At 43.5% G+C, this 17,348-nt stretch overlaps 1 protein-coding gene across 1 annotated transcript in view; it reads right to left on the bottom strand.

Moving 5' to 3' along the window:
* COL24A1 (collagen type XXIV alpha 1 chain) overlaps nucleotides 1-17,348 on the bottom strand; it is a 151,672-nt gene that overhangs the window by 51,398 nt on the left and 82,926 nt on the right. Inside the window, exons 25-31 of the mRNA XM_070939413.1 lie at nucleotides 14,130-14,183; nucleotides 12,757-12,810; nucleotides 11,886-11,939; nucleotides 11,008-11,061; nucleotides 8,727-8,780; nucleotides 8,270-8,314; nucleotides 8,127-8,171 (exon numbers count right to left, since the gene is read on the bottom strand). Of these exons, the coding sequence (XP_070795514.1) occupies nucleotides 8,127-8,171; nucleotides 8,270-8,314; nucleotides 8,727-8,780; nucleotides 11,008-11,061; nucleotides 11,886-11,939; nucleotides 12,757-12,810; nucleotides 14,130-14,183 (360 nt within the window). The remainder of the gene's footprint in view (nucleotides 1-8,126; nucleotides 8,172-8,269; nucleotides 8,315-8,726; nucleotides 8,781-11,007; nucleotides 11,062-11,885; nucleotides 11,940-12,756; nucleotides 12,811-14,129; nucleotides 14,184-17,348) is intronic.

The following is a 17,348-nucleotide window of genomic DNA, read 5'->3' as shown; positions in this document are numbered from 1 at the left end:
CTTGGAGTCACTAAAGCCTCGTCCGGAACTGCTGGGAGGAATATTATTTCTGTTTGGACTTTCTTGAACGTTCGTATCTTATCTGTCTGTTTGTGAAAATAAAGTAACTTGGCAGACGGTGTGTCTATCGCTGCCAAGTTGGAGATAAGAACTGGGTGCGTTCCAAAGTGTTTCCTTAACCCTCGACTGGCTGTGTGTGTGTGTGTGGGGACGGGGACAGATCATCTTGTTCGTCACCCCATACTCCATCGTTAACCCACGATGGACCAACAGCTGCAGCAGCAGTTACAGCAGATACTGCAGGCCAATCAGCTTCTGCAACAGCAAGTAGCACAGCTAACTGCCCAACTTGCTTTGGGAAATGCTCCTGCAGCTCCACCTCCTCCCCCTCCCCGCCTGAGATGCCCAGTGAACGTGCCAGATAGGTTTTCTGGGCAGCAGGAGATGTTTCCGGCCTTATTGGGACAATGCCAACTGTTTATGGCAATGAGGCCGGAGGATTTTCCGGATGACCGGGCTCGGGTGGCATTTGTTATCAGCTCCCTCTCGGGCACTGCCGCCCGATGGGCCACGCCCCTGTTGTTGCAAGATAGCCCCTTGCTCCTGGACTTTCAGGGCTTTTTACAACACCTGCGCACCATGTTTGAGGACCCCCTCCGGGTGCAGACGGCAGCGAGGCGCATCAAGGACCTCCGCCAAGGCAAGCGCCCCCTGCAGGACTATATTGCAGAGTTCCGACTGCTAGGCCAGGATTCGGCTTGGAATGAGGTGGCGCTGATGGACGCCTTCCAGGACGGCCTTTCCGATGAGATGCAGGACGAGCTGGTTCGTGTGGAGGCGCCACCGACCCTCGACGCGCTGGTGACCCAATGCCTGCGTATCGACGCCCGCTTGCAACGGCGACGGCCCCGTCGGGCTCTTCCGGAACCATTGACAGCGTCGGCACCCCCGCGTTTCGCACCGACAGCGCTCCGAACCGCACAGCGTTTTGTGGCGACGGCTGAGGAGCCTATGGAGCTCGGAGCAGCCAGACCTCAACTGACGGCCCAGGAGCGGATGCGGAGACGTCAAGGGGGGGTTGTGCCTCTATTGCGGCGAGGCGGGACATTTTGCCGCCTCGTGTCCCCGGAAGCGGAGTGGACCGCTCAGGCCTGTTCCGGAGTCTCGGCGTGACCTGCCGGGAAACGGGCCAGGCCTGGCCTAGGGGAAACTCTGGGTCAGGCACGTGACCATGCCCCGCCGGAGTCGGCGGCTGTGGACTGTGAGCCCCCTCGGCACCTGATTTTGAACACCCGGGTGTTGTTGGCTAACCGGTCGGAGGGGCTCCAAGCGCACGCGCTGGTGGACCCGGGGGCCACCACGAACTTTATGGACCAGGCCTTTGTGGCCTATTACAAAGTCCCCTTGGTTCCAGTGGACCCTCCGTTGAGGGTTGAAACTATAGATGGGCGGGAACTCGTGGCGGGGCCCATCAAAACCGCTACCCAGCCCTTGCGCCTCGCCATTGGAAACCACGAGGAGGCGATCCAGTTTTACGTAACGGCGGATCTGCACTTTCCCTTGGTCCTGGGGATGGCCTGGCTTCGGGCGCACGACCCTCAGGTGGCATGGTCGAGAAACACCATCTCGTTCCCGAGCCTGCAGTGTGTCGACCACCTTCGCCACACCTGCGCCGGCCAGGACGTCTCTGCCCCAAACGTCTCCTTGCCTCCGGAGCTGACGCCCTTCGCCGACGTGTTCAGCGAGAAGGAGGCGGACTGCTTGCCCCCGCACCGACCCTACGACTGTGCGGTGGACCTAATGCCCAACGCGCCCCTGCCTTCGGGACGCCTGTACTCCATGTCGGAGCCCGAGCTGGCCGCCTTGCGGGACTTCCTGGAAAAGAACCTGGCCCGTGGGTTCATCCGGCCTTCGACCTCCCCGCTCTCGGCCCCGGTCCTCTTCGTTAAAAAGAAGACGGGGGACTTGCGCCTGTGTTGCGACTACCGGCGCTTGAATGCCATCACAGTGCGAAATCGCTACCCCCTGCCGCTGATCCCGGAGCTGATGTAGAGGTTGCGGGAGGCCTCGATCTTCACTAAGCTCGATCTCCGAGGGGCTTACAACCTGGTGCGCGTGAGAGAGGGGGACGAGTGGAAGACGGCGTTCGGCACGCGGTACGGACACTTCGAGTATACCGTCATGCCGTTCGGGTTGACCAACGCCCCCGCGGTCTTCCAGCACTTGATGAACGATGTGTTCCGGGACATGCTGGATCGGTTCGTGGTGATCTACTTGGATGACATTTTGATCTATTCCCGGACCCCGGAAAGTCACCTCCAGCATGTCCGCCAGGTCCTGCAGCGCCTGCGGGAGCACCAGCTCTATGCGAAGTTGGAGAAATGCTACTTCTTCCAGACTTCCATAGAGTTCCTTGGGCACATCATCACCCCCGAGGGCATCGCGATGGACCCGCACAAGGTGGAGGCCTTGCGCAGTTGGGAACCCCCGCGTCGGGTGAAGGATGTCCAGCGTCTGTTGGGATTCGCCAACTACTATCGGACCTTCATCCCGGGCTTCGCCACCCTGACCTTGCCGTTGACCCAGCTCCTTCGGAAGAAGGTCCCGTTCCAGTGGGGGCCCCCGCAGCAGCAGGCCTTCGAGGTCCTCAAGCAGGCCTTCCTCACGGAGCCAGTCCTGAGGCACCCCAATCCACACCGTCCGTTCGTGGTGGAGACAGACGCGTCCAACGTGGCGATTGGGGCGGTGCTGCTACAGGCTCCGGTGGATGGCGGCACTCTTTTTCCCTGCGCATACTACTCCCGGAAACTCAACCCTTCCGAGCGCAACTACACCATCTGGGAAAAGGAGTTGCTGGCCATCAAGGCCGCGTTCGAGGCTTGGCGACATCACCTCGAGGGGGCCCGACACCAGGTGGAGGTGCGGACGGACCATCGGAACCTGGAGCACCTCACCACGGCACGGAAGTTGAACCAGCGGCAGATCCGGTGGTCGTTGTTTTTTGCCCGGTTCAACTTCCACGTCACCTACATTCCGAGCAACCTCAACCAGAGGGCGGACGCGCTATCCCGTAAGCCGGAATACTTTTGCCCCAAGGACTCCCTTCCCCCCCGGACGGTGCTGCCAGCGGACTCCTTGGCCGCGGTCCAGGAACCGGTGGACCTGCGGGCTCAGGTGCTGGAAGCGCAGCGACGGGACGACTGGTCGCAGCAGCGGAGAGCGGACGTCGGCCCCGCGTCCCCATGGACTGTGGAGGAGGGCTTGCTCAGACATCGGGGTCGGCTGTACGTGCCCACGAGTCCGCTCCGAGCCCTCGTCATGAACCAGTGTCATGACAACCCCGCGGCGGGGCACTTCGGCTTCTTTAAGACTTTGAACCTGGTGACACGGACTTTTTGGTGGCCTCGGGTACGGCACGACGTGCACGCCTACGTGACGTCCTGTGTGACGTGCCGACAGGCCAAAGCCGCGTCCGGCCCCCCTCCTGGACTCCTCCAGCCACTGCCAACACCGGAGAGACCGTGGGGAGCCATCTCCATGGACTTCCTGACAGACCTGCCCCTGTCCGCTACGTACACGACCGTCCTCGTGGTGGTGGATGCGCTCACGAAGATGGCACATTTCATCCCGTGCCGCGGCCTGCCCTCGGCCCGCACCACGGCTCGCCTGTTCCTGCAACATATCTTCCGCCTCCACGGCCTGCCGGACCGGGTGGTTTCGGACCGCGGGGCCCAGTTCACGGCCCGCTTCTGGAAAAGCCTGATGGCCGCGCTGGAGGTGCAGGTGTGCCTGTCGTCGTCGCACCATCCGGAGACTGACGGGGGCACGGAGAAGGTCATCGGCATACTGGAGCAGTACCTCCGCTGTTTTGTCAACCAGCAGCAGGACAACTGGGCCGAGTACCTTCCCCTGGCGGAGTTCGCCTTTAATAACTCCCAACACACCTCCACCCAGATGACCCCGTTCCATGCCAACGTCGGATACCATCCACGGCTTTTCCCGTTGACCATCATGGACTCCCCTGTTCCCGAGACCCGGGACTTCCTCTCAGAGCTGCAGGCGGTGCAGCAACTGGTGCGGCGGCAGCTGATCCGGGCGAAAGAGGATTATAAACGGTTCGCCGATCGCGCCCGCCGGGCGACGCCACCGCTGGAAGTAGGAGATCGGGTGTGGTTGTCCACGAAACACCTCCCCACGGACCGGCCGGTACGGAAACTGGCCCAACGCTTTATCGGTCCCTTCCCTATCGAGGCGGTCATCAATCCGGTGGCCTACCGGTTGACTCTACCCCGCTCCATGCGGCTCCACCCTGTTTTTCATCGGTCCCTCCTGGTCCCTGAGGCCCCCGCGAGCCATCTCCGCCGCCCGCCGACGCCTGCCCCCCCAGCCGCAGCCGACGAGGACGACGCCTCGACGTACAAGGTGGACAGTATCCGGGACTCCCGTTGGCTGAAGGGGCGCTTCCAATACCTCATCGCCTGGAAGGGGTACGGGCCCGAGGATTTCACCTGGGTGGACGCGTCTGCCGTTCAGGCCCCTGACCTGGTGCGGGCTTTCCACGAACAGTTCCCGTCCCGACCCCATCCCGACCGTCAGACCCGGGGGAAGGGCCCTGCGGTGGGGGATAGTGTTGTGGCCCCGCCCTCTGAGCCTGTCCCATCGGAGGAAGAAAGCTCCGAGCATGAGGAAGAGGAGTCAGCCAGGCCTCCCTCTCCAGGCCCCTCCCCTCTGGCATTGTCTCAAGTGCCGGCCGAGGGAGAGGAGACAGCTGATTCGAGTCAAAGTGATAATGACACATCATTCCTGGACGCACGCCTCCGAAGGCGTGATAAACGTTTGCAGCAGCTTGGGAGGCGTGCTAGGGATTAGAACTGAGTCACTGGACCACACCCCAGAGACCACACCCCAGAGACTATATAATAGAGAGTGGTGGTCAAGGATCTTTTGTGACGAACAAAGCAAAACCTTGGAGTCACTAAAGCCTCGTCCGGAACTGCTGGGAGGAATATTATTTCTGTTTGGACTTTCTTGAACGTTCGTATCTTATCTGTCTGTTTGTGAAAATAAAGTAACTTGGCAGACGGTGTGTCTATCGCTGCCAAGTTGGAGATAAGAACTGGGTGCGTTCCAAAGTGTTTCCTTAACCCTCGACTGGCTGTGTGTGTGTGTGTGGGGACGGGGACAGATCACTTCCTAGGGGTGAGAGAGAGTGATTGATTCAAGTTCACCGAGCCAGGTCCCTATCTAAGGCAGGACTAGAACTCATGGTCACCTGATTTCTAGCCTGATGTCTTAACTACTACGCCAAACTGACTCTATATAAACTGCATTTTAAATCTGAATATAAGGAGGGATTTGCTTTGAAATGTATATAATACTTTGTTCTTGGCTTACAAATGCTGCCTTGTTTGTAGTATAGATTGAAATAAATTTTGCACAAAATTCTATGGAAATAAAACTAAAAATATCCCTCCCTACTGCCATAGTTTAGACTGTAGGATGGTAGTACATACGCAATTCAATAAAACTTTCAAGAGTTCCTCTAGAATATGCATAAGTCTGTACAAAAGAATAGATAACAAAGCTATATCTTTTTCCAAGTCCTTGTCGCTGCTTCAGAGCCCTGATTCTATCTGCTCCCACATCAGGGGTGGGTTCTAAATTTTTTAGTACCGGTTCTGTGGGCGTGGCTTATTTTGTGGGCATGGCTTGATGGTCATGTGACAATTCTTTAGGATTTAGCAGAGGTAAATAGCAGGCTTTTAACTGTTTGCAGAACCATACCGGTCTACCCATTTGTTTTTGGAGCACACCGGTCTACCCATTTGTTTTTGGAGTGCACTGGTCTACCACCACACTGCCTTTTACTGCTGATCAGCTGTAGGGTGGGCCTTTGAAGCGCTGCAGCAAGAGTTTAAACAGTTTTTCTCCTTCTAGCCGATCAGCTGGGACTCGGGAGGCAGTGAATAGATTGGGGGCAGGGCCAGGCAGAGGTGGTATTTACCAGTTCTCCGAACTACTCAAAATTTCCACTACCAGTTCACAAGAACCGGAGAGAACCGGTAGCAACCCACCACTGTCCCACATGCTCTTACACCTTACTATATGTTCTGAAGGCCATCTTTCAAAAAGTATGCACAACCCACTATTGCTATTTTATCTCTGGTAAAGGGAAAAAAAAGGGAAAAATATTTGGTCTTTTCCAGTTGCTGTACAAATAACAGGACAGCACAGATCAGTTTCAGTTGTATGTTCAGGACATGTATCAAATATTGAAGTGTATTTAATGTTTACTTTAGTATCATTTAGAGATATGGTATATCTCTTTTTAATAGGTATAACTTGGCTTGCTTATGAAAGTATGCCTGTTGTATAACACTGAAAAATTCAGTTTAATCATTTAATCTACCATATTTTTCAGATTATAAGACATACTTTTTCCCCCCTAAAAGAGGCTGAAAATTTGGGTGCATCTTATATTTTAAATGTAGCTTTTTTGAAGCTTTTTTTCAGCCCTAACGAGGCACTAGTGAGTGAAGCGATCTTCCGCGCTTTGCCTGCTTTTCTCATTGCTGCTCCCTCCAATAATCAACTGTGCTTTAGCTGTTTTTCATCCCTAACGAGGCACTAGCGAGTGAAACAATCTTCTGTGCTTTGCCTGCTTTTCTCATTGCTGCTCTCTCCGACAATCACTTATGCTTTAGAAGCTGTTTTTTATCCCCAACCAGGAGTTTAAAAGCGTGTGCGCATATTCAAAACCAGCAAACTAATGTGCTGAAGCTGACCAGACTACGGACGCTAACCAGATGAATACCTGGTAGGCAGAATTTCCCCCTCTATTTTCCTCCCCAAAAACTAAGGTGAGTCTTATACTCCAGTGTGTCTTATACTCTGAAAAATACGGTACATTATTATTGACTGATTGTCTTTACATGTTTTATTTCCTACAAAAGAATATGAAATAAAAAGTTGTACTACAGGAAATTTATCATCTCTTCCACCAAAGGAAGCAGTTCAACAAGGTCTCTGTTCTCTAATGTAGATATTAATGTCACCTGAGCTAGTGCATTATTGTCCTTGCATTTAAGAACTATTCTGGATAACATACCCTCTATGTACAGGCGTGACAGCGATCTGATAAATTATATTACATAAATGCCTTCATATATTATTGAGAACAGTAATATCTGCCATCATTAGCAATGTCTTTCATTATAGATTTTAAAATTTAGGTAGGAAATGTGAGTTTGGGCTGCACTGTTTCCCAGTCTTTGACAAACTTGACTAATCACCCAACAATGGAAGAAAAGACACTGCAATTATTATATCAAAACTAAATTTTGATTTGGGTGCTATACTGTATGTAGATACTTTAAGCACCTCCCCTGTAATACCTTGAAGCTGTTATTTTCAAAGATCAGGAAAGTGATTCTGATTGGACTTGGGCTATGGGGAAGGAACAAGTCTTATGATTCTTCTCCCGTTTTCCATTCATTTTAAATTAAAGAATAAATATGAATTGTTGCAGCAAAAAAAAAAAAACAAAAAAAAAAAAACCCTGTAATACTTGACAGGACAGAATTCCTACATTTTTTCAGGAATTCTTTGGAATTTTATTAGAAATATCAACATTTTAATTTACTTACATTAGCAATATAAAAGTATAACATGATGGTTGTGTTCATATGGTCCACTTGGCCAGGGAAGTTAGTTTTAGCCCCAAACAACCTTATGGTTATTGAGTGAAAACTAGACTAGCTTCTAATAGAGGTCCTCTTTGTTTAGTGACCACAATTGGGACTGGCAACTTGGTCATTAAACTAAGTGGTTGCTTTGAAATGAAACTGTGACTGTGCTCATAATCTTACTTCAGCTTTTATTTGCTTTATAGACCTGCAAAAGTTGTAAATGTGAGGGTTGATTGCAAAGTTACTTTTTCATCACCATCACAACTGCAAATGTTTCTAAATAAGGCAGTCATTAAACAAGACTTACTGTATTCACAGGGTACTTTAAATCGCAGCTCATGTTAGGCGACCTCAACTACTATAAACTCAATGTATTATGTTAGAAGCAGAATGGAATTATAAAAAAATAAATCTTCCACCAAAGCATGAAGAACTTACTGGTGCTCCTGGATTGCCTCTTTCTCCAGGGATTCCAGCTTTTCCCTGTGAAAAGACACAAAGAAGGAAATGTGTCGATTCTATTTCAAAAATATTGTGAGAATTGATGCCTTAAATATAAATGCTAAAAAAATGCCACATACAATGAGACCAGGAATGCCTTTTTTCCCAGCGTCACCAACTTCTCCCTGGGAAAAAGAAGCAATAGGGTTATTTTAATGTACACTCTATTCAAAAATGACAATTTTTCTTCTAAATTCCAAATTATTGACATTCTTTTCAGTGCGAATTATTGGAAAATCTGTCATCAACCACAGGCACAAATGCAGTTACTATTTATTTCTTTATTGCTTTTTATACCACTTCTTAGAAAAAATGTCAAAGCAACTCACTAAAAATAAACTATCACTTGGTCAAAATTACAGTGAGATCAGCCTTTATCTTAGTCTGGATGATGCAATGAAGACACTATAAGACACCAAGGAAGAAATGGCATAAGTCAAGTTCCCAATAACAGAAAGGTTATATGGTACTGTACTTCATGCATCTAACAGCATCATGGGTCATTTTCTGGGGCAAAGGTAAGAAAGTTAAGTTTACCTTAATACCTTCTGTCCCTTGTTCTCCCAGAGGACCATCTTGGCCTCGTGGTCCCTGGTGAATTAAAACAAAAAACAGTCAGGAATGATGCAACTGTTCATGTGTATGCATCTAAGGATTCATAAGACAAAATTCAGGCACAAAATCTGCCATGGTAATTCACAGAATTTAATTGGATCCATGAGGACATTTTGTAATTTTTTTCCTATCACTTACTACATTTTTTCCCACACATGCATACAGAATCCATTGGGGATTTTAAAAAATTGAAAGAGATAATAAACATCCTCAGTCACCACCTTTGAATAAAAACATATGAGAAATCTGTCTCTCTGCAACTTTTGCCAACCCTTACTATTCTCCTTTTTTTCTTGTCCATTACTTTCTATTTGACCTGTGGACCTAATCACCTTAAGATCTGCTCTCCAAGATAGAAATTGCTAGAGTGCAATTCTCTTCTAGAAGTTCACAATTAATTCTTCAAACTATTTCTCAAGATCTTTTGTTTTTCCAATAAGTACACTCCAATGAGATTGATTTTTCACAGCCTTAAGCTACCTTAACTCTGTAAGGGAATAGGGATGTGTCATACATAAATGATCAATTTGGAAGTGAAATCATTCTCACTTCTGAGTGAGGAAATGGCAAACTAGATGTCTCCACAGGATAGGAAATGAAATGTGGCCAGGAGTGACAGACCCAATGACAAGGCCAGTCTAACAGAACCTCTCCAGATAAAGCAGAGGATGAGGGATTGCCCAATTGTACTCAGGACAGCAACTCCTTGCAAGAAGACCATAGTACAGTGGTTTCCCATGGATCTCAGTGCCAGAAGATGAAGAAAGTCATTAAGCTCTCAGCCACTTTTAAGAAAACTAGATTCATTAATCCTAATACATTTCAAAAATCTTTGAAATGTATTTAAATTTGAAAGAAATTCAAAGCAACAAGTATGAAAAACCATCTTGTGAGTTAATCTTTGTTCCAATACAAAGGACAAACTAACTAATAGCTTAAAGAATGTAAAGAAATTGAAATAAATGTTACTGGATTTAAAAATGAGGGTTGTTAAAACCCTAAAAAAAACCTTGATGGGAGAAAGAAAAATCGAAGGGAGAACTTTATGGGAGTATCTCAATGAATTAAGGACTTAGATTATTAGAAGTATAAAAAAGGAATACAAAGTTGATTGATTTAATCAGGATTAAAATAAGACATATATTTATAACATTGTGTGACCCATGGTCTTTCCCCCAACATCTAAATATGAAGGCTAATTATTTATGGATTTGTGAATGGATAAGAGATAGATTATGGAAAGATGTGAACTGTGTATGAATTGTTTACGGAGTCGAAAAATGATAAGTTTGTTTATACTTTTGCAATGAAGATCAGAAGTGACTTACCATATTTTTCGGAGCATAAGACATACTTTTTTCCCTCCTAAAAGAGGTGGAAAATTTGGGTGCATCTTATACTCCAAATGTTAACCTACCCACCCACCAGCCCCCACCCTTCGGCCTCCGTGCATCCTCTTCCTGGCTGCAGAGATTGCCACCGACAATAGCTTGTGTTTTTGGGCTCCGCACGTCGTGTTTTCAGCCTCCAAATGCTCTGTTTGAGACCCCTTCAAGTCTGCGGGGATCGCCAAAGCATATCGTTGTCGATCACCGCCCAAAAATGTGACATGTTTGGAGGCTGAAAATGCAACGTGCGGTGCCCAAAATGGCTACCTGGAACAGCTGCTGCCTTCTCTTACCCCTTCCGCACTTCGCCTGCTTTAGTCACTGGAGCTTCCTCTGACAATCAGCTGTGCTTTTGAAGCTGTTTTTCAGCCCCAACATGAGCGAAGCAATCTTCCATACTTTGTCTGCTTTTCTAATTGCTGCTCCCTCCGACAATCAGCTGTGCCTTAGAAACTGTTTTTTAGCTTCAGCCAGCCCCAACCTCAAAACCGAACTAAGGTGCTGAAGCTGACCAGGCTAAGGACATTAGCCAAATTCTGGTAGGAAGATTTTTTTCCCCCATTTTCCTCCCCCAAAATTAAGGTGCGTCTTATAGTCCGGTGCGTTTTATACTCTGAAAAATATGGTATTTAAACATTGTTTATTTCCCCTTTTCCTTTCTCCCCTTTCTTTTCTTTGCACATCTGTCTATCTGTCCGTCTGTCTGTCCATCCATCCATCTATACATACACACACATATACACACACGCATACATACGCATACACACACACAAACACAATAAGTATACTTTAGGGGTCATAAACATACTACTTACCCTTTGACCTTTAGAACCCTGGGGTCCAGGAGGTCCTCGTGTTCCTGGAGGGCCCTAAATAATAAATAAGAATGAAATACATATTTATCATAGAGAAGAAGCCTATTTTTATGTGACATGTTTTGTTACCAATTTTCCTCCCAAAAGGAAATAGCTCAAAGGCCAGACCAGAAAACGGTCACCCATTTTTTTCCTTCTTGCCCTTTTTTGAAGCTTTCTCTAAAGTAGGCTAAAATTTCCCTTCAACCATTCAGCAGTTTTAAAATTAATCTCCCTAATCCATCAATTGCATCATAATTGCAGATATGGAAAATTAAAGTTGTATGAGAGACAAATTATTATATTAGCAACTTGAAACAGATAACATATCAGTCATGGCATTACTTTCTAACAGATAGGCCTTAAAATGATTAATTAACAGACACATATGCTCACATAGGTACAAGTCTTATTTGTTACAGTATCTGACCTCTTTTGTCAAAAAACAAAAAATCACTGAACTAGATGCACTGGGAATTAAGTGGAGATTTCACTATGGCAGGAGAAGTGATTCATGCTCACTCACCCTTCTTTCCTGCTGCTATACATAATGTTCCAAAAAGTCCTACTTTCCCCCTTAATAGTTTTATAGCTTATAGGGAAAGACTGAAATCAATTTCTCAATTTCAGTGAGAAATTAAGCCTGGTTTAAATATCTTATTTTGAACTCACTGGATATAAAAGCTTTCTAAGGTTGGACTCATGCCTTTAATATTCCCTACTTTTGGCTGAATAATTTTTCTCTAAAGTTATACTGCCTATTAAAAGACTTAAGCTTAAAAGTTAATGGAGATGTGACTCATGTGGAGATGCACAAAAATATAATATTTTATACTTACAGGTAGTCCCTGTGGCCCTACATCACCAGGGCCACCTGGTGGACCTGGGTATCCCTGAAATAGAAGTAAATATAATATGGCTGATGCATGGATATATAGTTAAATTTATTTCAGCTAGTATAAATGCCCTCAAAAGCTTTCTTCTTATTTACAATTTCAGGGCTGTGTACAGAATTCTTATGTGCTTTATTAGTGAAGAAAACTTTTACTGGGAAGCCCAGCAAGCTGATTTTCTTAGAGGCTTATATGTATTTGCATTTGTATGTGTGTGTGTGTGTGTGTGTGTGTGTGTGTGTGTGTGTGTGTGTGTGATTTTTATGGAAAATAGTGATTTCTCTCTCTCAATTCAAATAGTAACAATACTAGTTCTGCTAAAATAAAATATAGTTTATTTTTATAACATCCCCTTCACTATTTCAAGCTATCTTTTTCAGATACTTTCCTCCTCAAACAGAAGTTTCAAAGTCCTAACTTCAAAATAGATTGTAATAGATGTAACCAAAGCTACATTTTTGCTGATAGTATTTTTAAAAAATAGTTAATGCAGGGTTAACATGATAAGCAAGAAACTACTGTTGAAAAATAATGCAGAGTTTCAATATATTTTAAGAAAAATGAATAATATTAAGCCCAATACCTACAATCATTGATGTAACAATACCTACAATCATTGATGTAATACCTACAATCATTGATCATACAAATGTCTCTACATGTAAACAGGATTACCTTAAAGACCTTGAATACTTAGTAAAGACAGGAATTTTCCAGTAACTATTTAAGTATATACTTTCTACTTAAGCTTTGTTAATGTAAGATAAATAAAAAAAAAATAGGCAGTACTTTCTTACTTAACCCTGGATTTGCTTACCATGACACCTTTTTCTCCAGGAGGGCCCACTGGACCTGGATTACCTCTGTCTCCCTTAAAAGTAAATAAACAAATACATACATACATACATACCAGGGGTGGGTTCTAAATTTTTTTACTACCGGTTCTGTGGGCGTGGCTTATTTTGTGGGCATGGCTTATAGGTCATGTGACTAGGTGGGCGTGGCTAGCTGGTCAGAGTCATTTTTGGAAGGTCCTCACACTTATGACCAGTCCTCGCACTTACGACCTTACTCATCTGTTTGCTTTTAACACTGATCAGCTGTAGGATGGCCCTTTGAAGCCCCGCGGCAAGAGTTTAAACAGTTTTTTCCCCTCTAGTCATCAGCTGGGACTCAGGAGGCAGCAATAGATTGGGAGTGGGACCAAATAAAAGGTAAGAATAACGTGGTGGGGTGGGGGGCGGGGGGGGAGAATCTGTTCGGTGACGTCATATTGTCACCGCTACCGGCTCGGCTGAACCGGACCGAACTGGGAGGAACCCACCACTGATACATACATACATACATACATACCTGTTCATACATATAGTAGTTTATTTGATTTTTGACAGTAGAATTGCATATCCAGTTTTGAAATATTTTTAATAATGAAAATACCACTTCTATACCTAAATAAATATTCAGTATAGTGGTGTGAGTGGTAACTCCGAGTTCTAGGCTCATTTCTAAGCTTCTGCAGGAATGGAAAACAAAACCAGTAGGAGCTAAGTAGCTACTTTTGTGCCTACATGTGAACCTTTTTCCTGTTTCCATTAATGGATTTATCGCTAGAGTTTTTTCCCCTATTCTGGGATGAATGTATGTGATTCAAAACAGGTTTTAATTAACCCATGAAGGACAGAATGGATGCTCTCTTCCCATGAAAACCATAGCATTGGCTGTCATAAAAATATGGATCCAAACAGACTGTGTGACTTTCAACCCAATTGTATTATTTGCTGACAGATTCTATCAATCATCTGCTTGGAACATATTCATTCCATTTTTTAAAAAAACCTGCTGCAGTTTTATTATTAAGTAACGTTTTTGCAAGCAACAAACTTTTACTCTTTTGCATGATTAAATTCCAACACAGATTTAGAGAATAAGCATGCTGTTATGTTTAAATATCAAGTAGTGCAAACTCTCCCAACTAGAAAATGAGTACATTTTCTAGCTACAGAACCCATCAGTTACTTGTACAATAACGTAAAAAACTTCAAAATCTAATCACAGACTTCTATCATGAATAGAAATAATCTTATCTCATATTGAACAAAATTTAGAACACTAGTTGTAATGTACAGTATAGTACATATTACTTGTGCTGCTCTTGTAACATTAATTATCAGCTGGCATCTTATAGTATACCTTCTCACCAGGTCCCCCAGATAGTCCAATTTCACCAGGTGAGCCAATAGGTCCCTAAAGAGCAGAAGAAATAGAAAGGGAAATAATACAGTAACCTGTCATTTATAGTCAGTGTTTATAGCAATAGCATTTAGACTTATATACCACATATAGTGATTTATAGCGTTCTCTGGGCAGTTTATAATCTAAGCATTATTTGCATATACCAACAATTTGGGTCCTCATTCTACAGACCTCGGAAGGATGGAAGATTGAGTCAACCTTGAGTCCCGTCAGGATCGAACTCCAGGATGTGGGCAATATGGGCAAGTTTGCCTGCAATATTGCACTTTAACTATTACGCTAACAGGGATCTTATAATGAATGTCAGCAGCTTATATTTATTTATATGGCCATATGCATTTATGAGTCCAGTCAAATTTTATGAAATATCTTGAAACATCTTTAGGCTTCTTAGTTATATGAAGGCACTACATGCAAAACTGAAGTTGATTTTGCAAAAATCTTAACAACATTGCCTGCAAATCTTAAATAATATCTTTAAGGACACTTAAGAACTAGGAAAAACAATGTTATACAGAATCCTTAAAATTACACAGCTCTGATTACACTAATATGCATATTTTTTTTAATTTTTTTAAAATTTGATTTATATGCCGCCCTTCTCCGGAAACTCAGGGCAGCTTACAATTAAGCATATTTGTAATATGAACCTTGTCTATTGGCATAACAATTATGTTTGAAGATTATAAAGCTGTTCTCATGATTATTGGAACTCAGAATGATACAATTGGCCTCAGAAACTGTTCAAAGCTTCCTTTTCTTTCTTCCAATTTGACTACCGCATAGGTCCCATTCAGCAGAGTTCTGGTGGTATGTACATTTGAGGATCTGCCTTTAGTGATCAAGCTGCTGGCCTAATTATTATGAGTAAGATGTTCTCAAGGATTAAATCACAATGTCAGTGCAGTAAATGCTTGTAACTTGGCATCATAATTACATCTAACTTGGTGTGTTTTTATTTTCATTTTAAAATGTGTGAAAAATCTAAAATGGTTCTGCATTCAGCCTCAGGACTTTTGTATAAAGCAGTTCCAATCTTACAGGCTTCAAATGTTTTCATGAAACATTTCAGTTTGAAGAGCTTTTCCCATGGTCAATATGGTGGACATTGAAGAAATTTTAAATATGATATGGGGAAGGAATTACCAGTGCTTAAGGCCAAGTTGTATTCCTCTGTTAAATGTTGTTCCTTCAACTCTCATGCATGCCAGAAAGCCCCTGGCATAATTGCATCCTTTTTTAAATACAAATTAAAACTAAAAATTACATTTTCAAATATAGGAAAGAAACAACATAGAAAAATGTCTATATAAAAATGTTATCTATATAATATTCCAAAAAATACCAACTAGAAACAAAACAATATTCTTGGAACAAATGGGTCAAAATCAGAAACTGAGAAGCAATCTTTTAATGCCATCACAGATAAAACAGATAAAATTCAGGATCCCCCAGGCATGAAGAAAGGAAATTGTGAATATATGAAACTGAAAGACAGCTTTTCCTAAGTCAATATCCTAAATAATGAACCGTTTCCTTCTATTTTGTGGCAGGAGACTAGTGAGCTGAAAATAGCCCTTCCTTGGCCAATAGATGTCAGATGTCCGAATTATAGCTTCAATAACTGTTCAGCCAGCATGGGAATTATGCTGGAGAGTCAGTAATAAAATTGAAGCATCATGCTAGAAAGTCTACTGAAAGACTGAACCCAAAAATTATCCTAAATAATGAGCTGTTTCCTTCTATTTTATGGCAGAGAACCAGTAAACTGAAAAGTGTCAGATTACTGTTTAAGATTATTTTTTAACATCTACATTATGGACAGAAGTATGTTAACAATATCTGTTCTTTTCCTTTTGTGCAGAAGAAGAAAGTAACTTGATTGTTGTTACTTCACAATCATAGACAGGATCCAGCATCCTCCAAAGCAGGCGTGGGCCACTATGGCAAATTCATGATCTGTGGACTTCAACTTCCAAAATTCCTGAGCCAGCATGGACAATTTCAGATATTTGCCTTTCTAACAATAGTCAACATCGTGGTGCTGACAGGTTTATTTATGGTCCTTTAATTTGGTATGATGCAATATGGCAGAATATTGTAATATTTAAGCTATTATCCACAAATTGCGTAGGTTGAAGTGATATTTATGTAATCAGTTACCTGGGAAATGTTTGCCACTTTGGCAATGAGTTCTAATGCTCCCAAATATAATAATAGTCCTTTTATCAGTCACATTATTTTTAGGGGTGAACAAATATAACATTCTGATCTTATTTTTTAATATTTAAAAACATTTTTGTTTTGATTTATATTCAGCTGTAGAAAAGTCTTGCTCATAATATAATGCGGTTTAAAAGTTCTGCCAGCAAATAATTTAAAAATCTGAAACTTAACAGTACATGCCAGCATACAGTATTACAATAGCTCAGACAGAAGCATTTTTTTCCAGTACTTTAAATCAGTGTTTTTCTTGGCATCACTTCTTAAAAAACACTTTCATTTGTTCTACAAATTTGCTCAATGGAACTCTTTTCATTCTTATTAAATTAACTAAATATTGTATAAGTAGATCTCCTGATTTTGTATGAAGTCCCTAATTGTACCAGCTAGGGAAAAAAACATTTCAATTGTAAGGTGTTATACTTAGCCAAAGTAATGCATTACCAATATGTTAAATCAAAGTAGTTTCTCCTGTTGAGAAAACCCATTGACTGAGTTTCATGTCAACAACAAAAAATACAATTTGTTTAGAAGGATCTCGAATACCGAGAACAGTTATGAGGAATAATTACCATATGAACAGGTTTCACACAAGGAATGATAGTCAAATGCATAATGTCTACAGAATCTTCCAACAAAAGGATTGAGATTTTTTATGTATTAAATAATCTAACTGTAAAGGTACCCTACTGGCAATATTACTAAGCTTGAATACATTTCACAAAAAGACAATGGAATGACGGACAAAAGATTTTGTAATCCTTTCACCCAGAATCAGCTTTTCATTTGGAATCAGCCAGAATAGAATCACATATGTGAATCTGTTATTACAGTATTAAATAGAAGGAATATAGTGAAGTAAAAACCTTAAAACTATTACATTATTATAAGGTGCTCTGAGCCTGCAAGTATTCAACAATAAAGCCTTCTTCC

The sequence above is a fragment of the Pituophis catenifer genome, unplaced genomic scaffold, assembly GCF_029215685.1.
Source record: "Pituophis catenifer annectens isolate HBS135680 unplaced genomic scaffold, rPitCat1.0.hap2 SCAF_3, whole genome shotgun sequence".
Taxonomy (NCBI): Eukaryota; Metazoa; Chordata; class Lepidosauria; order Squamata; family Colubridae; genus Pituophis; species Pituophis catenifer.
This window is presented reverse-complemented; position numbering and strand designations above follow the sequence as displayed.